This window comes from Schistocerca nitens, chromosome 4 (genome assembly GCF_023898315.1).
Source record: "Schistocerca nitens isolate TAMUIC-IGC-003100 chromosome 4, iqSchNite1.1, whole genome shotgun sequence".
Classification (NCBI taxonomy): domain Eukaryota; kingdom Metazoa; phylum Arthropoda; class Insecta; order Orthoptera; family Acrididae; genus Schistocerca; species Schistocerca nitens.
In genome coordinates, this window is record NC_064617.1 from 637489960 (window position 1) to 637517055 (window position 27096).

The following is a 27096-nucleotide window of genomic DNA, read 5'->3' on the forward strand; positions in this document are numbered from 1 at the left end:
AGCCAAACACAAAGAAATAGATCAATATGGCTGAAACTTGGTGTGCGTTTTTTCCAAAGATGCTACTAACTAAACATGACCTCGATACGCGCCGGTGGTGCCATCTATGGGACTTTGCACGGATTTTTCAAACGCCCCTCATACTTAAAAAAAGGAAATTAAAAAAACGTGAAAAAAAGGAGGCTCTGTGTTGTAAGCTATAAGCGGTAGGTATCAGAAACGGTGCGACATCTGAGAGTGTGTGTGGTGTGTTGCAGGCTGGGCCTGATGACGCACTTCGGCGCGCTGGCGGCGGCGGCGTCCGGCCGCAGCCCGTTCGTGGCGGTCTACCCCGGGGGCGGAGGAGGCGGCGGCGCGGCCAGCGACAAGGCGTGCCCCTGGTATGCGGCGTGGTCGCGCGTGCCGCCCCCTCCGGCGCCCATGGGCCTCGAGCGGCCCAGCCCCACCGGTAAGTTACTCCCTTCCCTGTCTGTATCGTTACACAGCCTCCGCAGCCTCGGTCGTTAACTCGCACTGGTGTTACGGCACTCGACTTATAAGGGTAGATATAATGTCTTAATTATCACCTCGAACAAATCAAGCTGTAGCCTTGAAACTTCGGTTCCAGGCGTTTCAGTCTGGAACCACGCGACCGCTACGGTCGCAGGTTCGAATCCTGCCTCGGACATGGATGTGTGTGTTGTCCTTAGGTTAGTTAGGTTTAAGTAGTTCTAAGTTCTAGGGGACAGATGACCTCAGATGTTAAGTCCCACAGTGGTCAGAGCCATTTAAACCAACCTTGAAACTTGCTGGCAGTGTTAATTCTTCTCTACTCATTCACCCCTCAATGCGACACATTTCCCGCCGATGGCTAACTTGCTGAACACCTGGAAATGAGGAATTTGACCATCTAGAAAATTTTCAATCTTAAGGTAACTTGCCTGTGAAGCTGGACAGAAGCTAACTAAAAAGTGTGAAGCCTTAGTGTGATGAAACCTGTAGGACAATAGAGTCTCTTGCTTATTATTTTGATCTACAATTAATCACATTAGTTCTCGCACTGACTATTACAATTTTTTTTATTGAGAATATCAGTAAATTACTTTTCTACATGCCGGTCCATACTTGGATTTTATGCACTGACTAGATAAAATGCATGCTTGGTATTTTAAGTGCACATTCACAGCACGCCTGCCTTAAAAGGTAGACTACAATAGTATCGTTACAGACATAAGTTTTTGTTCTAGAAACATTTACATCTGATAATTAAAATTAAGGTTACTTCTTATAATTAATCAATATGTATCTTCCTTCCTGTTGATAACGCGTCAGTGTGTTTAGTCTACTTTCCTCCAAATAGTTCCCTGAAACATACCAAAAAATTTCGGACCCCTAGTTCAAAGAGATTTTTTTGCTCATAAAATAAACATGTCACAAAATTTAATACTCAGGAAATTCACCTCAAAGTTATATTTGATCCATGACTCACCTCCGTTGTTCCTCATACATTCCAGATCCACAATCTTCTTGGCTTTTAATGTTCCTCACATTCTCTATTCCTCTTAATAGTTTTGCTTGTTATTGTTATTCTGGCGTCTTTAGTTGCCTCAAGGACTCATTTTTCAGCTTCGCCCACTCTCATGCAATCAGTTGCCAACAGCAGGCATAATAAAGTTCGAGAATGACAAAATGTATGTCCTGTTGAGCTTTTTTAACTGCTATTTCGTTCAAGAAACTCTAAACGTCGTTTTAAGATGAAAAATAAGCAACAGATGTATTGAACCGGATTCACAAGCAAGTGACCTTATATCATCATCATCATTTAAGACTGATTATGCCTTTCAGCGTTCAGTCTTGGCGCATAGTCCCCCTTATAAAATTCCTCCATGATCCCCTATTCAGTGCTAACATTGGTGCCTTTTCTGATGTTAAGCCTGTTACTTCAAAATCATTCTTAACCGAATCCAGGTACCTTCTCCTTGGTCTACGCAGACTCCTCTCTACTGCTGAATCCATGAGTCTCTTGGGTAACCTTGCTTCTCCCATGCGTGTAACATTTAAGTGACCTTATAATATCCCCATAATCATTGAGGAAATGCTTTCCACGCAATAGCTTTTAACCCGAACGAAGTCTTTGGGTGCCGTGTCAGGAGAATACGTGAGGCAAAATTTGATAGTTCAGTGAAGCAGCATTTACAACTGTGTCCAATGTATAGGGCGATCGTAATTAAACTTTTGTTACTTGGAGACTGCTCCCGTGAAAAACGAGTGCTCGTTGGACAATGACACTTTGTGGAAACATCTGTAAGGACATGCAGAAGAGAAATAACGAATAAACCATTGAAAGAAACACACTTAACTTTCACCAATCGTTAGATACGTACCATGGTTACTTTCCAGATTATGGACGCTGCTCGATGTGACGAGCAACTGCTTCCAAGACAGCCTGGAAATGCAACAGAGAATGTATTTCACAGCTGTTCTCGTCACTTCTCGGCCGGTGGAATGTTCAGCTCGTGCACTGCTTTAAGATCGCACATTGCATCCAGAATTCTCAGCTGTGACAACAGTAACTTCAGGAATCTGTGGCACAACTGACTATCGGCCTCTCACCAGTTAATTCGAACTTTCAACGCATGGTCTTCAATTCCTATGCCGAAAGAGGACCTCTCCGTATTCATTTATTGCATCGATACTCGCAAAGAGTAGCAGCACTGTTTCTGTTGCTGTTAAAATACGGTTTTTCAAGTAAAGCCCTGCTCTCCTTGTCCAAACCCACGTCGACTGCCTGCAATTATAATGCGCACCGACACTATCTTTCAACCTTACGCCGCGGTTACAGTACCGGCGCCTAACGGCAAGTCATGACACAGGCACCACTCAAACTAGAGTTGCGCTCTACCAAAACTGCAGTTCGGTAATTCTGGTACAGGAAATAAATGACGCGGTAAATGGTAGAATTATCGTAAGTACTGGTAGCGTTGGTAGGGAAAGGAACATGAATAAATGTGTAAAAGAGAAACTGGTAGTCTACGAATTCTCTTGGTTTTTCGTTTGTTTGGTTGTTTGTTTTGCACATAATTAGAAAAGCACATCATTCAGTGTTAGTCCATTGTGTATTTTATCCTTACAGAATAAAAATTGCATTTTATACCTATTAAAAATTTGTTGATCGCGTAACTTCTGCGCTTTTTTGTAAGCAAAGGAATTGTTTTTGATGCAAGTGCAAACATGAAATGCATACATAGTTATTGTTGTTACTTTGTAGTCAATAGGACTTTTCCGTTTATGGTCCAAGGCAAAAGTTTCCTGTTACTATTGATAAATGCGAAGTTCGTATATGAGTACCAGGAACATGATTTCTATAAGTTCGGCGAAGTACTGAAGCGATGTTTAATATATTTTCGTTTTGCGTTTTTTCATTTTGCCTTTTTTTAGAAGAAACTGCTATATGATAAATCTGTACTGTTTTCATTATTTTTACTACAACATCCCTCTGTTTCACGTTACAAATAAACAATGTTTGATTAAAACCTGAATTGAACATTGACAATTCTAATTTTGGTATAAATATGGTACTGTTTATTTTTACGTAACAGACTGGAGGATAACTAAGTAGAATAAAAATGTTCTATAGGTTCACTCAGCTCACAGACGGTTCACTGCTTCCGGTTTATAATGGAATCTAGTAAGACAATGACCGTAACGTAAACAAAGAGATCGTTACGACTTAAAGCCCAATTAGTATGCAACACATGCAATGTTCTAGTAATGCAGCTCTTCGTCTTTTTCGGCGGTGATGAATGCACACGTTTCTACTGCTTGCCTCAATTTCGCTTGCGATTGACGGATCTTCACGGAGAGATGATATGCCACTCATCATTCACAATAGAAACGTCTGCACCACCTAATTAATGTATCATACGGTACAGTGACATAGACAAAGATTCCTAATGGAAAAAGAAAAATTGCAAGACAAAACAATGGCAGGTGGAATAGTTGGTATGATGATTAAATTCATGTGAAAAATGAAAATAAATTGATCTAATTTATGAAAATAAATTAACCTAATTAACTGAATGTTGTTGTTGTTGTTGTGCTCTTCAGTCCAGAGACTGGTTTGATGCAGCTCTCCATCCTACTCTCTCCTGTGCAAGCTTCTTCATCTCCCAGTACCTACTGCAACCTACATCCTTCTGAACCTGTTTAGTGCATTCATATCTTGGTCTCCCTCTACGATTTTTACCCTCCACTCTGTCCTCCAATACTAAATTGGTGATCCCTTGATGCCTCAGAATATGTCCTACCAAGTGGTCCCTTCTTCTAGTCAAGTTGTGCAACAAATTTCTCTTCTCCCCAATTCTATTCAAAAACCTCCTCATTAGTTAAGTGATCTACCCATCTAATCTTCAGCATTATTCTGTAGCACCACATTTCGAAAGCTTCTATTCTCTTCTTGTTTAAACTATTTATCGTCCACGTTTCACTTCCATACATGGCTACGCTCCATACAAATACTTTCAGAAACGACTTCCCGACACTTAAATCTATACTCGATGTTAACAAATTTCTCTTCTTCAGAAACGCTTTCCTTGCCATTGTCAGTCTACATTTTATATCCTCTCTACTTCGAGCATCATCAGTCATTTTGCTCCGCAAATAGCAAAACTCCTTTACTACTTTAAGCGTCTCATTTCCTAATCTAATTCCCTCAGCATCACCCGATTTAATTCGACTACATTCCATAATCCTCGTTTTGCTTTTGTTGATGTTCATGTTATATCCTCCTTTCAAGACACTGTCCATTCCGTTCAGCTGCTCTTCCAGGTCCTTTGCTGTCTGTGACAGAATTACAATGTCATCGGCGAACCTCGAAGTTTTTATTTCTTCTCCATGGATTTTAATTCCTACTCCGAATTTTTCTTTTGTTTCCTTTACTGTTTCGAATAACATCGGGGATAGGCTACAACCCAGTCTCACTCATTTCCCAACCACTGCTTCCCTTTCATGCCCCTCGACTCTTATAACTGCCATCTGGTTTCTGTACAAATTGTAAATAGTCTTTCGCTCCCTGTATTTTACCCCTACCGCCTTCAGAATTTGAAAGAGATTATTCCAGTCATCATTGTCAAAAGCTTTCTCTAAGTCTATATATGCTAGAAATGTAGGTTTGCCTTTCCTTAATCTATTTTCTAAGATAAGTCGTACAGTCAGTATTGAATAGAAATAATCAAAATCAGTTCGATAAAAATTTTAAGATAAGAAGGATTTACAGCATCTGCAAGATTCCAACCAACGACAATCTGCAGCCAGGAACATACCTTACACGCTGTGTCACAACGCATCTCTGGGGACTAACATTAGTTTAAGGCAGTAGAGTATCAGGCCAAAATCCGACATTTTTTCGTTCATTACTAGCAAACGATGGCCCACAGGATGAATGGCAGCATGTTGTGTTACCTGGGATCCTTACCTTCATCAACGTATAGATGGTTTCAGAAAGTCGATCCCTCACCTGGGGATGTCTGCTTGCACTCCCAGAGATGGTTAAAATAAGCCGATGGCTGTGTTTTGAATTTCTTATGGACAGATGATTCATGCTGTTTCCACTGCACAAATGCACTCCTCTTCAAAATGGTGTATCCGTGTTTCGTCACAAGCAAAAGTAGTGTCCAAAGACGCACCACTTTAGCTAATAGATCGATCTTTCAGTTCGGTGCAACGAATGAGATAGGTTTTTTTGTGATGCCACCTAGAATAACTCCGAAAGTATGATAGTAGCTGAAAAGTTTGTGTGACAAATGTTGCATGCGAAAACGGTGGCCGTAATATGACGTTGGTTATTTGTTACAAGGAGGGTCCCATCAGAGATATGAAGGTCAACTTGGTTTTTTTTTAAATGGGATGCTATAATTTGGTACTTATTTTCTGATAGCGGCTATTGAGACAAATCCAATGATGTGTTACAGTAAGGTCTTTGAAGGTCAACGAAGGTCAAAAAGGTGGCATGAACATCCATTTACATTCGTGCAAGAAACATTAAGTCCGTTATTGGAAGAAATACCTTTAAGAACAAGGAACAGAATGTGGTATCAACGCGATTGGTGTCCGGCACATTTTTCGCTGATGGCTAGAAATGAGTTGCCGAGACAATTCCCAAATCGTTGGATTGGGCGCGGAGGAGATTTGTCATGCCCGGCTCCTTCGCCAGACTTGACGCCTCTGGATTTTTCCTTGTGGGGATTCGTAAAAAAAATAGTTTATAAAGACATTCAGCTACACCTGAAGATATGCGAGAGAGAATTGTCAGAGTATGTGCTTCGGTAAGTGCCGATGAGGTAAGGTTGGTTGGTTGTTGGGGGAAGAGACCAGACAGCGAGGTTATCGGTCTCATAGGATTAGGGAAGTATGGGGAAGGAAGTCGGCCATGCCCTTTCAAAGGAACCATCCCGGCATTTGCCTGGAGCGATTTAGGGAAATCACGGAAAACGTAAATCAGGATGGCCGTACGCGGGATTGAACCGTCGTCCTTCCGAATGCGAGTCCAGTGGATGAGGTAAGGAATACCACTCAATCCATGATAAGAAGATTGCAGCACTACATTGATACCAAGGTCATCGCTTCGAACACCTTTTGTAAATGGACGTTCATGCCACCTTTCTGACCTTCGTTGTCCTACAAAGACCCTACTGTTAAACGTCATTGGATTCGTCTCGATAGCCGCTATCAGAAAATAAGTACCAAACTATATCATCCCATTCAAAAAAACAAAGTTGACCTTCATTTCTCTGAGGCGACCCCACCTAGCAATAAAAAAATCTGCATCATATTATGGCCCCCGTTGTTCCATGCAACATTTGTCCCGCAAACTTTTCATCTCCTATCATACTTTCGGATTTATTCTTGGTGGCAATAGTTAGTGACTCCAGCTGTTTATATATGCGATGAGTTGTACCAACACTTAGGCGCTGTTGTTCAGAAATTGTTTGGACTGCAAACAGGTAGTCTTCTTGCGTAAGTGGCTCAATATGAGGTTGCAACGCCAAAGTCGGTACTGCTACCGGACGCCCGGAGCGGTACTTAGCACTTACGTCCTGCAGCCACTGTCAAACTTTTGTTTTCGGTAAAATTCCTGTTGGTGTATTTTGACTCATAATCTCATTTGTTCCAAGCGCCAGTTTTCGGAAAAGCGATCCGTTTTATGTGGTCTGCCACGAAATTATTGCCAATGCGCGAAATCTTCAGCAGTGTTAATTATGTTTCTTTCCCTGTCGAGAATCATGCGAAGAAACGTAGCTGTGGCAAATCTGCCCTCACGCGATGCTCGTATTGCTGTGAATTTCTGTGTTTCGAATGTTTCTACGATCGGAGTCACCCAAAGGAATGCACCAAATCTTGCTGAAGAATCAACATAAGAATAATAAATGAGAATTAAGAACTGATATAAGAATGAAATATAAAAATATGGCATTTTAAAAACATTGTAACCCCTGGAAATACCGTAACACATTATCATAAATAACAAATGTATGACACTTTTTGTCAAATCCAGTTTGTAATTAATATTACGCCCTTGTATCCCCTAACACGATACGAAATATTCGCGGACATGGGTAGACAAATGAGAGAATAAAATAAAATAAACGAAAACAAATGTTTCGAACACGGGACACAAAAGTCTCATCCCGTGACGTTAGCCACTGTGTCAGCAGTTCGAATGATCTTAATGCGCACTAAAAAGGGATCTAAGTTAATGTCGAAAATTTTGATGGTCGTTTTGTCAGAAACAGTCGAAAATCTACCCATAAACAGAGATAGGTGTTCGCTTATTTTGGCTCCTCTTCCAGTGAGCGAAGTTTCTGGGAAATAGGTTTCCGGCGCCAGCCGTGTTATTCTCATGAATAGCAACATGTCCGAAACAACTGGCACTACGCGGAATCCGCAGCTGTGATACGTTAAATGTAAATTGAAGGTGTTGGGGAGTGGGGTGGGGGGCAGAAGGGAAAGGAAAGGGGTTACTGATGTCAGCTGAATTGGGACATTACGCGGAATCAGCGGCGACGAGTGGAAATGTGTAGCCGACTTGAATTCGAACCCAGGATCTGCTTACTAGGCAGGTGCGTTAACGAATGCCACGACCAGGACACAGTGTTGTCGCAGCTGTGCGCACTATCTCGGTACGCCTGGTGGCCGACCCACATTCCCACCGAGAGCCGTCCCTGTCCGTTTCCTCCATGCTCGCTACTCTGAGATTACCACAAGAGGTCCGACATGCTTATGCATCCGCATGGAATAAGGTGGAGCCATTGCCCATCTAGGCGAAGCAACCGCATGAATCTGTGGTGTCTGTTACTCCGGACAAGGCGCAGTGGTTAACGCACCTGCCTAATAACTAGGAGATCGCGGCTTCGAACCCCTGTTCGGTACACATTTTCACTCGTCGCCGCTGATTCCGCATGATGTCTCAATGCAGCTGACATTAGTAATCCCTTTCCTTTCTTTTCCTTTTTTCTCCCTCCACCTTCTATTTTCATACACAGCTTGTCTGATACAAACAAGTTCCAACCGAGCTCTTTCGGCTCAACACCGTCTGCTCGCACCAACAAACAATAGCATGCAGTTCACATGCAAAACTGCTCAGCACCGACTGATAATAGGATACTCTGCAGTACATGGCAAATCCATGTAGGACTGCGCAGAGGTGACAACAGGCTGACTGCCTCAGTACAACTGCTTCTATACAATTGCCACTCATACCACCCTCAAATTAAACGCGCTCACGTGTCACTACTACGCCCTAGGCGTTCATTGGCTGAGATACTCACTACAGCCGTCACCAGTGAAACCTAAATATTTCTCATGTAGCAGAGAATTATCGAAATCGACCAAAGAGCGGTCGCAAAATATACCGAAGAACTCTTCCGTAATCTATGGGCAAAAAACTACGTAAAAGAAACGAAAACTTGCTGAATCAACACATACCTGTCAAGCACGACCTCAGCAAAAACAGAAAACGCGTCATCAAAGACAAGATGAACACGTGGTTCGCACTATGAGCGACTGTCATGACGGGGAGTGCACGCCGCTGTGTGTATGTGTGTGTGTGTGTGTGAGGGAGGTGGGGGGGGGGGGGCGAAGAGGCAAGCAGAGCACGTGCCCTGGTTGCGTGCCGGCCGAGCGCGGCCGTGTCGGCTTTGGCGCGGGCGGGTAAATGGCTCCGCAGGTATTATGTACCAGGGACGCGTCAAGAGTCGATGTTGTCGCTTGTAAGTCAAGTCGAGTCAGACCCCTTTTAAGTTAGTGTTGGCTGTAACTGCTGGAAGCCCCTGGCGTGCCATGGCCGACCGTAAGCTGTAAGCCAATTAGGCGCTCACTTGCCGTGGTCTAAACACCAGCCCCGAACAAAACACGGCGCCCCCGCGCTCAATAACTGCGCTTCACACTGCCCCAAACTCCAGCAAATTACCTGTCAAAAAAAGTTCATACAAATTGCTCGTTAATAAACATCGATTCATCAATGAAATGAAAGGACAGCAGAATGTCCTGTCGCGCGACGCTGGTCGATAAAGCACGCTGCTGTTCACATCTTTTGAGTATGCAGCAATACAAAATACATAAGCAGCGCGCTTACGTCGCGACCTATACTTTAAAGACTGAATAACTTATTAGAGTTGTAAAAATACCGTACCCTACAGTAAGCTGTTCAAATGGCTCCAAGCACTATGGGACTTAGAATCTGAGGTCATCACTCCCCTAGGCTTAGAACCACTTAAACCTAACTAACCTAAGGACATCAGACACATCCATGCCCGAAGCAGGATTCGAACCTGCGACTGCAGCAGCAGCGAGGTTCCGGACTGAAGCTCGGCCACAGCGGTCGGCTACAGTAGGCTGTCTTAAGTGAGCTTAGACTACAGTAGTTTTCGTAGTATCTTTAAGTAAAGAGCACAGCCACCTTACCCGTACATTGCATGTGTTCCATACCTATTGGGCTTTACCCCATAACGATCATTTTCCTTACGTATGCGGTGTATACTAGATTCCCATGGAAACCGGACGTGGTCAACCATCTAGAAACTGAATGAAAATATGTAAAGGTCCGTGTAACCTACAGAACATGTTCTTTTCTACATAGTTACCGTCAAGCCTGTTACGTAAAAATAAACAGTATGTAAAGCAAAACTGAAATTGCCAATCATTCATTTAGCTTTTATTCGAATATTATTGATTCATAACTCGAAACAGAGGAATGTTGTTGTAAAAATAAAGAAAACAGTACAGATTTATCATACAGCGCCAGAGAACGTTATTTCCTCAAACAAAGGATGGCTCAAATGGCTCTGAGCACTATGAGACTTAACTTCTGAGGTCATCAGTCCCCTAGAACTTAGAACTACTTAAACCTAACTAACCTAAGGACGTCGCACACATCCATGCCCGAGGCAGGATTCGAACCCGCGACCGTAGCGGTCGCGCCGTTCCAGGGTATAGCGCCTAGAACCGCTCGGCCACTCCGGCCGGCAAACGAAGGATGTAAAGTAAAAAAATACGCAAAACAAAAATAAGTCAAACATCGCTTCAATACTTCGTCGAACTTATGTAATACATATTTCTGCTATTCATAAACAACTTTCGCACTTATGGATAATAACAGGAAATTCTTGCCTTTGATCATGATGAAGAACTTCCTACTGAGTGCAAAATAACAACAGTATTAATACACATTTCTTTACTTTTGTGCATGTAAAATGTACTTCCATCAAAAGTTATTACTTTCCTTACATAACAGAGGTTCAAAATGGTTCAAATGGCTCTGAGCACTATGGGACTTAACATCTATGGTCATCAGTCCCCTAGAACTTAGAACTACTTAAACCTAACTAACCTAAGGACAGCACACAACACCCAGCCATCACGAGGCAGAGAAAATCACTAACCCCGCCGGGAATCGAACCCGGGAACCCGGGCGTGGGAAGCGAGAACGCTACCGCACGACCACGAGATGCGGGCACATAACAGAGGCTCTGAGCACTATGGGACTCAACTGCTGAGGTCATTAGTCCCCTAGAACTTAGAACTAGTTAAACCTACCTAACCTAAGGACATCACAAACATCCATGCCCGAGGCAGGATTCGAACCTGCGACCGTAGCGGTCTTGCGGTTCCAGACTGCAGCGCCTTTAACCGCACGGCCACTTCGGCCGGCTTACATAACAGAGCAGAAGTTACGCTACGAACCAATTTTTACTGCTTATAAAATGCAAGTTATAATCTAAACGGATATAAAACACGCAGAGAACTAACACTGATTGATTGATTAATTGATAGAGAATTGGACCAAACGGCGAGGTCATCAGTCCCGCTATTCCAAAATGGGTTACAGAAGCAAGAGAGTCTTCTAAAAGTGGACAGATTCAGTCAGAGGAGTCAAATTATACAAGAATGAGCATTAAACACACACACACATTAAAAGCATAAAAGGTGAGACCAAATCTCAAAACCGGAAAAAAAGGGGGCCGGTCATGGGATCTCAGACCGTGAGGACTGCAAAAAGAGTCCCAAGCACAACCAACCCGCCCCTGCTCAAAAACTAATGGAGAACCTTATATCTGGAAATAAAAACCACTTTCACAGAGGAAACCGAGGACCAGGTCAAGCATCCGTGGATCGTCTGCTAATATTAGCGGAAGGAAGCGGGAAGCGGGAAGCCTATACATAGCACGAAGGGTCAAAAGAAGGGGACATGCCACCAACATGTGAGATATCGTTAGCCTCGCGCCACAACCACATTGTGGGGTTGAGTCGTTGCGGAAGAGGAAACAATGGGTGAGCCGGGTATGGTCAATGCCTAAGCGGCATAAAACAGTGGACTCCTTCCGAGGGGGCGAAAAGAAGTGCCCCAAACTGCAGTAGACTCCTTGATTGTGCGGAGTTTATTACTAGGAGCAGTAGCGCTCCAGATGGCATTCCACTGTTGGGCAAAGAGAGATTTGACGTAGATTCGCATATCCGCAGCTGGAATCGTGAAAGGAAATGGGGGGTAAGTATCTGCTCCTCTAGTTGAACGGTCAGCCAATTCATTCCCAGGGATTCCCACTTGACTTACCCAGAGAAAGACGACGGAACAGGCGGCACGCTCAAGGGCACAGAGAAGGTCATGGATGGCAGAGACCACGGGGTGGCGAGAGTAGCAGCGATCGATAGCCCGCAGGCTGCTCATGGAGTCGGAACAAATTAAGAACTAACACTGAATGATGTGCGGCTCTATAGATGTGCAAAACAAACAGCCAACCAACCAATCAAACAAACAAACAAAAACAAAGAGTGTTTGTCTATTCCCCTATCAACGCTACACATACTAACGATAATCCTAATACTAACTACGTCATTTATGTACTGCACCAAAACCGCCGAATCGTAGTTTTGGTTGAACGCACTTCTATGAACAAGGAAAAGAAATTTGTAAACTACTTATCATGTACTAAATAGACGTCATATTGACACAGTTTTATTCTCCACCATCGTGACTGGTTTTTAACTGAGACAGTTCATCGGCAGATCGCCGCTGTTGGTTTCTGAATACTTGTTGACATCACACACAACTGTCCAGTAGCCTTTCAGTACCGTACTGCCATCCATAAGGGAACAATTTTGTGTAATGTGAACCAAAATGTAAATGCAACTCTGTGCCATTCACAATGGAAACATACTGCAGTGAGTGTGTAAGTGATACCGAAATCATTCGACTTCCTATGAAGTTCATTGTAGATACAGTATAATTCTATTTCTCCGTCGATGCTGAAACGCTTTAATCTGTACTTTCCGCAAGTAACAACTCGACCACAAAATGGCCCAGCCTAAACATTAAACTAGGTGCCACAGACACATCCGAGACAAATTCCACGATCTCACAATGAGACTTTACGTAAATAGTCTGAAATGATACAAACTAAATAATTTAATCTACAAGTGGTATCGGACAAAGATGCATAGAGATGATAAAATAAAATTAACGTACTGTCAACTACGTCGTAGACAAAAACACTGAGCAACAGAAGGTAGCATCAACATATTAAAGAAATCTTATTATATCTGGGCTACTATAAATTAAGTATTGGAGAAATAGGTGACACATCTTTTTGTGACTGGGATTCACTGAAGGATTTACTACGATACAATAAAAGACACTAGTAAACGGTATTAATAATTTTATAATTGTAATTTTTGAACAGTGCGTCGACTGACTGTTCATGTAATGTAGAAACTAACTTGCTTTCATATGTGTTGGAGAAGAAACTTGCCTTGTCTATGCATTATTGAGGAAATGAGTATGTACGTGACCGAGAATAATGTGTCGGATTAGAGTAGCAATCTTCTACATACGGGTCCATCTTCCGTAAGTTGACTTCCTATTTTTATTTCAACTTCGCGTCAACAGCATTGTTATTACCCGTGGAACAACAGACCAATGCACAATAAAATAGAAGGGAACTGGTTGTGACGTTGTTGGAGCAATTACGGAATAAATTGCTTAAAGTAATGCAAAGAAATCAAAGTGTAATTATGATTTAATTTTACCAACACTCTTATCAGCCTATCCTATTGCTACCCTGATGATCCAAAGCTATAAGTTTATAACTGAACGGTATATACATAGAGTTTGTTTTCATCTTCAAGAGCCGGCCGCGGTGGCCGTGCGGTTCTGGCGCTGCAGTCCGGAACCGCGGGACTGCTACGGTCGCAGGTTCGAATCCTGCCTCGGGCATGGGTGTGTGTGATGTCCTTAGGTTAGTTAGGTTTAAGTAGTTCTAAGTTCTAGGGGACTTATGACCTAAGATGTTGAGTCCCATAGTGCTCAGAGCCATTTGAACCATTTGAACCATCTTCAAGAAACCGATGTAGAGAGTAGGACTATGAATGCTTAGTGCGTTTTTCCCACTTCTATTATCTGTTGGTCCTATCAAGATTCATAACTGTTACGATCTTTTTTCCAATGTGTACTTTCAATGAAAGGGAAAAGAACATGAATATAGTCTACACGCTCTCGAAGGTTGAAGCTCCAATAATGACTATCGAAACGGTTACAGATGATGAGTTCAGACATCTACTTCTACTTCTACTACTACTTCAGGTATTAGGCAGTATAGTCATTACGGTATCATCTCTTCACTGTTGTTATTTAAATGAATGAATATATTGCTTGTCAAAATGGATCGTTACGTGTTCATCGATTGTTACGTTTTTCCTATACAATCACGTTGTTCTTTGTAATCAAAATTTTATATCATTAAATAATTCAAGGAGAAGTGTCTTATTATATCTCACATCTGTATTAGTTGCCTGTGCCTGTATTGCTGCATTGGGGTCATTATAATTTGAAACATATAACATGTGTAATTTCCATTTCACCAATATTAAGATGTAACTGATTGTAACAACTACAGCGATCACGACGCTGCCTGTTTCTTTCCTTATCTTTTAATATCCAACGGTCGCTACGAGACATTGCTCAGATGACATAAAGCATCTCAACGCATAAACGTATCAACGTGCAATTACTCAGCAATGAGTGATTGGACGCCATGTATTCTATCGACACAGGCACTCAGCAAGTTTTCTATAACAAATTTTGACAGAATGTTATATTAGGCATGCTTATTTTTCACGCGGATTTATGTCGATCGTAGAAACATAGTTTGGGTTTATACGTGGGACAGTCAAGGGTTCAATTTTCAGCTACAACAAATAAAGTTAAGTGATTAACTTTTTGTTTCGAAAATGAATTTTCACTGCGTAGCTCTTAATTGGCTCCCTCCGTTGTTCATTTCTTCTCATATGAACCGCTGGCTAGGAAGACAGTATTTTGTGTGGCACACACAACGAAAGGCAGACCAGCGTAGAGAATTGGCGGAAAGCACAGGCGGCTGCTTTCTGTGACGAGCGTACTGGAAAGTTTTCACAACGCCACGACAAATGTCTAAGTCAAGAGGCGACTATTTAGAGAGGTAGCTGGAGGGTGTGGCTAACTGTTGCCAAAAAAAAAAAAAAAAAAAAAAAATTGATTTTCACTGTGCTTTACATTTCACGGAAGATCGTACCTTACTTTCCGATTGAAACGCAAGAAGTTTTCTGTACCTCTTGTCAAATTTAATTCTTGAATACAACAGGTTTTTAGTTCACCGAATCGGTTATACTCAAAACGGCATACTTTCCCCTCTTGTAAAAATTCTTGCCGCCGCCCATGACTGCGTCATTTTGTGTTTTCCTCGTCTAGTGGCGTGCTGCGGTACTGTGGCACGGTGTTGCCTTTATGCACTAGCACTGTGGGCACGATCCTGAGAACAAACAAAAAATTGATTACGCAACTTTATTGTTTCCTCGGTGGTCATTACACCTTTAAGACTATCTAAAACTAACTGCAACAGTATTTCAGCTATCTTGAAGCACAGACGACTCCGCTAGCTGGGACACATCCACCGTATGGATCCTGACAGATTACCACGTGAGCTGATGCTTGGAGAGATCTCTATAGCCAAAAGAGCTGTAGGACGTCCTGTATTGAGGTTCAAGGACTCCTGTAAACGAGATATGGAGAGCTTTGGAATCGATACAAACAGATGGGAGCCACGGTCTAGCATGAGACCAGAGTGGCGCGTTGATATATCATCTGGAATGTCGAAGCATGATGAAGGCTTGTTACACAGATTAAGGCAGAAAGAGCTTCGCAATGCTACCACTGCTTCTGCCTCAGCAGCCAGATACACTTGTGACAATTGCGGCAAGAGATGCCGTGCTGCCATTGGCTTGACAAGTCATATGAAAAAGTGCATCCCATAAACACACAGACACTGCAACAATCATCTACCAAGATGTCGTGGCCAATATATATATATATATATATATATATATATATATATATATATATGTGACTAGTAGTCGTGTGTATATTCTTGTAAGGTGTCTCCGATACAAATGCCGTTAGGGCGGACACGTTCCCGTGAAACTGGAGAGGACGGTAACTGCAGGCAGATCCCTGTCCCGTGGCGTGCGTGCTGCGCGTGCAAGCTGCGTGGCGGTGCGTAACGAGGAGGTGGCGCTGACACGGTCTGAGCGCCCCTGCCGGGCTTCCTTGGAATTGCTTAGGGCAGGCGAGCGGGGCTTCTCCGCATGCGAGCGTGAATGCGCTCATCGATTAAGTGCTTACACTATTGTATTCTAAACCCGAGGATTGTTTAAGCCGATTGCGCAATCTCCCTCTCCCGTAGTTCCGGGCGGCGGGCGTTACTACGGCTTCGCAGTGCCTCCAACTGTGCGCCGCTCCGGTGCCAAATTCACTAAACCCGGACCGCTACAATTACGTATATTACTACTGTCGAAGTGACAGCGCACGAAGCAACCGCTCGCGGCTCATAATCCCATAGACTACTCTGAGGAGGATACTTCCTCAGCGTTGTGCCAGCTGCATGTAAGCGTGCGAATATACAAATTACCATACCCGTTTGCAACCAATCTCGCTGCTCGGCCGTAATTTTTCAGCAGACAGAAAAAAATATAGCGCGAACCGTATACACGCCTAAAAAGTGCTCTCTGTAATCTCTCAGAAAGGAATTTCATTGCTTAAACGAAATCCACATTTGAAAAGTATCCACATATTTTTCCTCTTTCCTTTTGACTCCGGTCACGAAAACTGACAAAGGCCGGGAGTACCGTGTGCTGACCACATGCCCCTCAATATCCATATCGAGTAACGCCTGTCGGTCGATACCGATTGGTCTTACGGGGCCTGTTCGGACGGAGTTTCTTTCTACTGGCCATGAGTCCCTGCCATACAATACTACACTACAGGTAAAACGCTTGGCACACCTCTTTGTTAATCCCAGTGGAATTCCTTTTGCTGTCATTAAATCTTTCACCTTTTCAAAATCTCTTTTACCTACAGATATTCCACTCCTTATTTGCTCCACACAGTTTACATTTTCTATTCCCAAGCTTCCTAAGCACCAAAAAAAGATGTCCTTCCAGTTACATTTTGACGGAACCTTCATGTTTGTTTATGGTCGTCACTTTGCCCTTTCCTATAATGACCCTCGTTCCATGCCCTTTTCCCACTTTGGCGATCCATCATAAACTATAGTTCTTTCTTCATTCAGCCAACTCTATTTGATAACCGTTAAAGTTAACTGTCTTCGTCGTTTATCATAAAAATGGTTCACATGGCTCTAAGCACTATGGGACTTAACATCTGAGGTCATCAGTCCCCTAGACTTAGAACTACTTAAACCTAACTAATTTAAGGGCATCACACACGTCCATGACCGAGGAAGGATTCGAACCTGCGACCGTAGCAGTCGCGCGGTTCCATACTGAAGCGCCTAGAACCGCTCGGCCACCGCGGCTGGCTCAGGCAGAAGGTTTTCTGTTAATGTAATAAAATGAAACACCTATAGCCGTCCTTACGATGTAGTTTATTAGATGGATACCAGTTTCGGTTGAGTCGGTTGGTAGTTGATGGTTGGAGAAACAACATCGTTTTACACGCTCTATGCGAAAACCAGATCATAGATGTTGGCCACTATTGAATCGTGTACACGACTAGAGTTAACCCCCTCACCGTCAGTTAAGGCTTGAAGATGTTGTACTGGAGCACCGAAACTGGTAGCCATGTAATAAATAACATCGGATGTAGATGTTCCATTTTATTACATAAGTAAAGGTCCGAAGTCGCTGAAACCTCCAATTAGAAGGATGGACATACAAAAACTTCTGTTAAGTTTGGAAAGTAGGAGACAGTTACTGCAGAAGGAAATTCTGTGAGGACGAATCGTGAATTGTGCGTAGATAGTTAAGTCATTTTCATAAAAACTGTGCCAAATTTAATTTCCCGTTTATTTCTTTTTTAAAATCAGAATAAGTATAATTTAAATGAATTGTGGCTATGCACGTGATGCCGTAAGACCCCAGCAAATGTATTGTAAGGACTGGCTGATAAGAGACTCGTCAGTAATTCATTACTATCCATTTATTATAAAAAATCTTTTTATTTAACAGAGTACAATTAATTTACGTGGTACGAAGGCTGAAGTAAACTTCTGAGTATATACGCTTGGAAATAAAAACAAAATTTACAATAAGTGCCTTATAAATCAAATATTAAGACCCACTTAAGAGAAAAAACATTTTGGTTTTAAGAAATAAAAGTGTTTAGATCCTTTTAAGAAGAAGAAGAAAAATCTAGTTAATTAAGAAAAATACGAATACAGCTGAAGGAAGCAAGCTGACGAAGGCATTATCTTGCGAGCGCAAGGACAGGCTATAAGAGTGGATAGAAGCCCGAAAAAATGTCGGCAAGGACATTAGCAACGTTGCAGGTTCGAGTCTCGGTCGGACAGACTGTTCTCAAGGTAGTTTCTAATCGGTGCCCTGTCCGCTGCAGGAGGAAAATTCCTTCTGAATGTTTCATTGATTTTGTTGTAACATAATCTCACCAAGCTGCTAAAAGGTTTTGTCTTATTATTCTGCAACTCGTTTCGATCTAGTGGTCATCACATCGCAAAACCTGTAACATTTTTCGTAGTGGATGACTATAATTTTCAAATCAATGATTACATATTGGAGGTATGTAATATTCACTAATGAAAATTTTTTACGAGCTGTCAGACAATGACCGACAGGTCTCAACTAGTTGCAGAATAATAAAACAAAATCTTATTAGAGGCTTCGTGTGATTATATTACGACAAACTGCTTTTGATGCAAACTGTGCAGTACGATTTAAAAAAAAGTTCCACCTGAGTTACTATAGTAAAACAAAAACGGTTAGTCCAGATTGCAACAATTATATATTTATTAACTAGCCACTTTTCTATTAGAAACAAAAAAATAATGTGTTTGTAGTGAAGCATCGAAAAAATTCAGTCAAATGTATTTATGAAAGCATCTTTGATTATGAAACAGTAGTACAAGGCAATATGCATAATGTACAAATATATAAGTACAGTATCCAAATTAAGAAACATAATATGCAACACACAAATTCTCTGTAATATATATGTAACTAAGAACTTGATTATAAACGATATTTTTAGTTTCATGTCCAGGCAGCTGGGCGCAGCTACTTTGCGTGTCTACAAGGCGATTTTGTAAACACCTCTATGCCAGAGCCTCTTCATAAGCTCTACAGAAGGCTACTGTTTTCGTCTTCATCCGTTTGCGATATGCAGTTGAAAGGTATCAAGATCACTGCCAGGTGTCAGAGGTTTTCTTTCGTCGACTGTACGTGTGTCTTAGCAATAAAAAATAAGTGAATTGAAGCTTCATGCATGATGCGATATATATATATATATATCGCAGTGTTTATGAGGTCATATCTTCCCATATATGTGCCATAAAATGATTTAAGTTGGTACGTACATAGAGCGGCATATGTGGATACTACCTTCGAAATTTGTTGCGAGTAGAGTTCGTAGCAGAGAAGTAATAAATTTGAAAGTCATGCACTATGATCCAGTTTCTCACGCAGCTCACTGATTATTACGTCATATCTTCTGCACTATCATAGGTACGTGGTTCTTAGCGCCACAACGACTGTTGGCCGACAGTAAGGGATATATGAAATCGGTCCCGTGGTTTAAGATGAAATGTGAAACATACACGCATACAAAGGCACATGCACACATCCATTTTTATGACATGTATGGATGGAGTGCGGTAACCAGTTTCAGTTCAAGAGACCATCTTCAGGCCAGAAGCTCCTTTCAGAGTATGCTGATGCATTAGCTCCATACTTAACAATCAGATACAACCGTTCGCTCGACGAAAGATCCCTACCCAAAGACTGGAAAGTTACACAGGTCACACCAATATTCAAGAAAGGTAGTAGGAGTTGTTGTTGTTGTGGTCTTCAGTCCTGAGACTGGTTTGATGCAGCTCTCCATGCTACTCTATCCTGTGCAAGCTTCTTCATCTCCCAGTACCTACTGCAACCTACATCCTTCTGAATCTGCTTGGTGTATTCATCTCTTGGTCTCCCTCTACGATTTTTACCCTCCACGCTGCCCTCCAATGCTAAATTTGTGATCCCTTGATGCCTCAAAACATGTCCTACCAACCGATCCCTTCTTCTTGTCAAGTTGTGCCACAAACTTCTCTTCTCCCCAATCCTATTCAATACCTCCTCATTAGTTACGTGATCTACCCACCTTATCTTCAGCATTCTTCTGTAGCACCACATTTCGAAAGCTTCTATTCTCTTCTTATCCAAACTAGTTATCGTCCATGTCTCACTTCCATACATGGCTACACTCCATACAAATACTTTCAGAAACGACTTCCTGACACCTAAATCTATACTCGATGTTAACAAATTTCTCTTCTTGAGAAACGCTTTCCTTGCCATTGCCAGTCTACATTTTATATCCTCTCTACTTCGACCATCATCGGTTATTTTACTCCCTAAATAGCAAAACTCCTTTACTACTTTAAGTGTCTCATTTCCTAATCTAATTCCCTCAGCATCACCCGACTTAATTTGACTACATTCCATTATCCTCGTTTTGCTTTTGTTGATGTTCATCTTATATCCTCGTTTCAAGACACTGTCCATTCCGTTCAACTGCTCTTCCAAGTCCTTTGCTGTCTCTGACAGAATTACAATGTCATCGGCGAACCTCAAAGTTTTTACTTCTTCTCCATGAATTTTAATACCTACTCCGAATTTTTCTTTTGTTTCCTTTACTGCTTGTTCAATATACAGATTGAATAACATCGGGGAGAGGCTACAACCCTGTCTCACTCCCTTCCCAACCACTGCTTCCCTTTCATGTCCCTCGACTCTTATAACTGCCATCTGGTTTCTGTACAAATTGTAAATAGTCTTTCGCTCCCTGTATTTTACCCCTGCCACCTTTAGAATTTGAAAGAGAGTATTCCAGTCAACATTGTCAAAAGCTTTCTCTAAGTCTACAAATGCTAGAAACGTAGGTTTACCTTTTCTTAATCTTTGTTCCAAGATAAGTCGTAAGGTCAGTATTGCCTCACGTGTTCCAACATTTCTACGGAATCCAAACTGATCTTCCCCGAGGTCGGCTTCTACCAGTTTTTCCATTCGTCTGTAAAGAATTCGCGTTAGTATTTTGCAGCTGTGACTTATTAAACTGATAGTTCGGTAATTTTCACATCTGTCAACACCTGCTTTCTTTGGGATTGGAATTATTATATTCTTCTTGAAGTCTGAGGGTATTTCGCCTGTCTCATACATCGTGCTCACCAGATGGTAGAGTTTTGTCATGACTGGCTCTCCCGAGGCCATCAGTAGTTCTAATGGAATGTTGTCTACTCCCGGGGCCTTGTTTCGACTCAAGTCTTTCAGTGCTCTGTCAAACTCTTCACGCAGTATCTTATCTCCCATTTCGTCTTCATCTACATCCTCTTCCATTTCCATAATATTGTCCTCAAGTACATCGCTCTTGTATAAACCCTCTATATACTCCTTCCACCTTTCTGCCTTCCCTTCTTTGCTTAGAACTGGGTTGCCATCTGAGCTCTTGATATTCATACAAGTGGTTCTCTTCTCTCCAAAGGTCTCTTTAATTTTCCTGTAGGCAGTATCTATCTTACCCCTAGTGAGACAAGCCTCTGCATCCTTACATTTGTCCTCTAGCCATCCCTGCTTAGCCATTTTGCACTTCCTGTCGATTTCATTTTTGAGACGTTTGTATTCCTTTTTGCCTGCTTCATTTACTGCATTTTTATATTTTCTCCTTTCATCAATTAAATTCAATATTTCTTCTGTTACCCAAGAATTTCTATTAGCCCTCGTCTTTTTACCTACTTGATCGTCTGCCGCCTTCACCACTTCATCCCTCAGAGCTACCAATTCTTCTTCTACTGTATTTCTTTCCCCTATTCCTGTCAATTGTTCCCTTATGCTCTCCCTGAAACTCTCTACAACCTCTGGTTCTTTCAGTTTATCCAGGTCCCATCTCCTTAAATTCCCACCTTTTTGCAGTTTCTTCAGTTTCAATCTGCAGTTCATAACCAATAGATTGTGGTCAGAATCCACATCTGCCCCAGGAAATATCTTACAATTTAAAACCTGGTTCCTAAATCTCTGTCTTACCATTATATAATCTATCTGAAACCTGTCAGTATCTCCAGGCTTCTTCCATGTATACAGCCTCCTTTCATGATTCTTGAACCAAGTGTTAGCTATGATTAAGTTATGCTCTGTGCAAAATTCTACAAGGCGGCTTCCTCTTTCATTCCTTCCCCCCAATCCATATTCACCTACTATGTTTCCTTCTCTCCCTTTTCCTACTGACGAATTCCAGGCACCCATGACTATTAAATTTTCGTCTCCCTTCACTACCTGAATAATTTCTTTTATCTCGTCATACATTTCATCTATTTCTTCATCATCTGCAGAGCTAGTTGGCATATAAACTTGTACTACCGTAGTAGGCATGGGCTTTGTGTCTATTTTGGCCACAAAAATGCGTTCACTATGCTGTTTGTAGTAGCTAACCCGCACTCCTATTTTTTTATTCATTATTAAACCTACTCCTGCATTACCCCTATTTGATTTTGTATTTATAACCCTGTAATCACCTGACCAAAAGTCTTGTTCCTCCTGCCACCGAACTTCACTAATTCCCACTATATCTAACTTTAACCTATCCATTTCCCTTTTCAAATTTTCTAACCTACCTGCCCGATTAAGTGATCTGACATTCCACGCTCCGATCCGTAGAACGCCGGTTTTCTTTCTCCTGATAACGACGTCCTCTTGAGTAGTCCCCGCCCGGAGGTCCGAATGGGATCTAATGGATCTCCGGAATATTTTACCCAAGAGGACGCCATCATCATTTAATCATACAGTAGAGCTGCATGTCCTCGGGAAAAATTACGGCTGTAGTTTCCACTTGCTTTCAGCCGTTCGCAGTACCAGCACAGCAAGGCCGTTTTGGTTAATGTTACAAGGCCAGATCAGTCAATCATCCAGACTGTTGCCCCTGCAACTACTGAAAAGGCTGCTGCCCCTCTTCAGGAACCACATGTTTGTCTGGCCTCTCAACAGATGCCCCTCCGTTGTGGTTGCACCTACGGTACGGCCATCTGTATCGCTGAGGCACGCAAGCCTCCCCACCAACGGCAAGGTCCATGGTTCATGGGGGGGGGGGGGGGGGGTAGTAGGAGTAATCCACTAAATTACAGGCCCATATCGTTAACGTCGATATGCAGCAGGATTTTAGAACATATATTGTGTTCGAACATATGAAATACCTCGAACGAAACGGTCTATTGACACACAGTCAACATGGGTTTAGAAAACATCGTTCATGTGAAACACAACTAGCTCTTTATTCAAATGAAGTGCTGAGCGCTATTGACAAGGGATTTCATATCGATTGCTGGATTTCCGGAAGGCTTTTGACACTGTACCACACAAGCGGCTCGTAGTAAAATTAGGTGCGTACGGGATATCGTCTCAGTTATGTGACTGGATTTGCGATTTCCTGTTAGAGAGGTCAGAGTTTGTAGTAACTGACGGAAAGTCATCGAGTAAACCAGAATTGAATTCAGGCGTTCCCCAAGGTAGTGTTATAGGCCCTTTGCTGTTTCTTATCTACACTCCTGGAAATGGAAAAAGAACACATTGACACCGGTGTGTCAGACCCACCATACTTGCTCCGGACACTGCGAGAGGGCTGTACAAGCAATGATCACACGCACGGCACAGCGGACACACCAGGAACCGCGGTGTTGGCCGTCGAATGGCGCTAGCTGCGCAGCATTTGTGCACCGCCGCCGTCAGTGTCAGCCAGTTTGCCGTGGCATACGGAGCTCCATCGCAGTCTTTAACACTGGTAGCATGCCGCGACAGCGTGGACGTGAACCGTATGTGCAGTTGACGGACTTTGAATGAGGGCGTATAGTGGGCATGCGGGAGGCCGGGTGGACGTACCGCCAAATTGCTCAACATGTGGGGCGTGAGGTCTCCACAGTACATCGATGTTGTCGCCAGTGGTCGGCGGAAGGTGCACGTGCCAGTCGACCTGGGACCGGACCGCAGCGACGCACGGATGCATGCCAAGACCGTAGGATCCTACGCAGTGCCGTAGGGGACCGCACCGCCACTTCCCAGCAAATTAGGGACACTGTTGCTCCTGGGGTATCGGCGAGGACCATTCGCAACCGTCTCCATGAAGCTGGGCTACGGTCCCGCACACCGTTAGGCCGTCTTCCGCTCACGCCCCAACATCGTGCAGCCCGCCTCCAGTGGTGTCGCGACAGGCGTGAATGGAGGGACGAATGGAGACGTGTCGTCTTCAGCGATGAGAGTCGCTTCTGCCTTGGTGCCAATGATGGTCGTATGCGTGTTTGGCGCCGTGCAGGTGAGCGCCACAATCAGGACTGCATACGACCGAGGCACACAGGGCCAACACCCGGCATCATGGTGTGGGGAGCGATCTCCTACACTGGCCGTACACCACTGGTGATCGTCGAGGGGACACTGAATAGTGCACGGTACATCCAAACCGTCATCGAACCCATCGTTCTACCATTCCTAGACCGGCAAGGGAACTTGCTGTTCCAACAGGACAATGCACGTCCGCATGTATCCCGTGCCACCCAACGTGCTCTAGAAGGTGTAAGTCAACTACCCTGGCCAGCAAGATCTCCGGATCTGTCCCCCATTGAGCATGTTTGGGACTGGATGAAGCGTCGTCTCACGTGGTCTGCACGTCCAGCACGAACGCTGGTCCAACTGAGGCGCCAGGTGGAAATGGCATGGCAAGCCGTTCCACAGGACTACATCCAGCATCTCTACGATCGTCTCCATGGGAGAATAGCAGCCTGCATTGCTGCGAAAGGTGGATATACACTGTACTAGTGCCGACATTGTGCATGCTCTGTTGCCTGTGTCTACGTGCCTGTGGTTCTGTCAGTGTGATCATGTGATGTATCTGACCCCAGGAATGTGTCAATAAAGTTTCCCCTTCCTGGGACAATGAATTCACGGTGTTCTTATTTCCATTTCCAGGAGTGTATATAAACTATTTGGGAGACAATCTGAGCAGCCGTCGTCGGTTGTTTGCAGATGACGCTGTCTTTATCGACTAATAAAATCATCAGAAGATCAAAACAAACTGCAAAACGATTTAAAAAAATATCTGAATGGTGTGAAAAGTGGCAGTTGACCCTAAATAACGAAAACTGTGAGGTCATCCACATGAGTGCTAAAAGGAACTCGTTAAACTTCGGTTACACGATAAATCAGTCTAATCTAAAAGCCGTAAATTCAACTAAATACCTAGGTATCACAATTACGAACAACTTAAATTGGCAAGAACACATAGAAAATGTTGTGGGGGAAGGCTAACCATAGGCTGCGTTTTATTGGCAGGACACTTAGAAAATGTAACAGACCTACTAAGGAGACTGCCTAAACTACGCTTGTCCGTCCTCTTTTAGAATACTGCTGTGCGGTGTGGGATCCTTACCAGGTAGGACTGACGGAGTACATCGAAAAAGTTCAAAGAAAGGCAGCACGTTTTGTATTATCGCAAAATATGGAAGAGTGCCACAGAAATGATACAGGATTTGGGCTGGAAATCATTAAAGGAAAGGCGTTTTTCGTTGCGACGGAATCTTCTCACGAAATTCCAATCACCAACTTTCTCCTCCGAGTGCGAAAATATTTTGTTGACACCGACCTACATAGGGAAGAACGATCAGCACGATAAAATAAGGGAAATCAGAGCTCGTACGGAAAGATATAGGTGTTCATTCTTTCCGCGCGCTATACGACATTGGGATAATAGAGAATTGTGAAGGTGGTTCGATGAATTCTCTGCCAGGCACTTAAATGTGATTTGCAGTGTATCCATGTAGATTTAGGTGTAGTTGTAGATAACTGGTGGGGCTGGTTCACGTAGCTGCTATGCGTTGCAAAATGTACCAGAAGCCAAGTGGCAGTTTTTTGGAGCAGTTGTGGACTGGTACTTTTTGGTACTCCCAGCAGCTCCGTGATGCGGCCCCACAAGTCATCAAGGGATTTCTGGCCTGAAGATAGTCTCTTAGACTGAAACCGATTACCGAAATAAATAAATAACTGAGGCCATCTTGGACTGACTTTATGTTACTGTTTTACATGTTCGCTGTCCTTCCGCTATGACATCAAACATTATGAATCATTAATGATTAAGATTTGGAGACGGCTGTGTTTTGGGTGATGACTCGTGTTGTGCTTCGCAGGTGATTCGACGACGACGAACGAGGACGGCGGCAGCCCGCCGACTTCTCCGGCGCGGCGTAGTGGCAGTGCGGGAGGCCGGCGCAGTCCCAGCTCCCCCCTGGGGGCGGCGCGCGGGTACAGCCCCCCCGGGGGCGGCGCCACACCCGCCAGCAGCCCCGCCAGCAGCTCCGCGCCTCCCCCGCAGCCACCTATCCTGCACCCGCACCCCGCCTTCCTTTCCGCCGCTGACTCCTACCTGTCGCTGACGCGGCCCAAGTCGCCGCCGCCGCAGGGGTTCCTGCACCACCACCACCACCATCACCACCACCACGACATGCACCAGTCGGGGTCCTCCGCAGGGGCGGCGGGTTCGCACGTCGACTCCGTCGAGATCGAGGAGGACGTGGACGACGACGACGATTACGACAAGGAGGGTAAGAAGGACGGCAGCGGCGGCAGTGGCGGCGGAGGCGGCGTCGGCGGGGGCTCCGGAGGCGGCAGCAGCAACGGCAACGGCAGCAGCGGCAGCAGCAGCAACAACAATAACAACAACAAGCGGAAGAAGAAGACGCGCACGGTGTTTTCGCGCAGCCAGGTGTTCCAGCTGGAGTCGACGTTCGACATGAAGCGCTACCTGTCCAGCTCGGAGCGCGCGGGCCTCGCGGCGTCGCTTCACCTGACGGAGACGCAGGTGAAGATATGGTTCCAGAACCGGCGCAACAAGTGGAAGCGCCAGCTGGCGGCCGAGCTGGAGGCGGCCAACATGGCGCACGCGGCGCAGCGGCTGGTGCGGGTGCCCATCCTGTACCACGAGGCGGCGGCGGCGGCGGCCGCGGCGCACCACCACGCCGCCCAGGCGCAGGCCCAGGCGCAGGGCCACCC

General features: G+C 43.9%; 1 protein-coding gene across 1 annotated transcript in view; it reads left to right on the plus strand.

Moving 5' to 3' along the window:
* The window catches only part of LOC126252480 (homeobox protein HMX3-like), a 46113-nt gene that overhangs the window by 18845 nt on the left and 172 nt on the right, over window positions 1-27096 (plus strand). The window contains exons 2-4 of the mRNA XM_049953375.1: window positions 258-327; window positions 6981-6993; window positions 26235-27082. Coding sequence (XP_049809332.1) covers window positions 258-327; window positions 6981-6993; window positions 26235-27082 — 931 coding nt within the window. The remainder of the gene's footprint in view (window positions 1-257; window positions 328-6980; window positions 6994-26234; window positions 27083-27096) is intronic.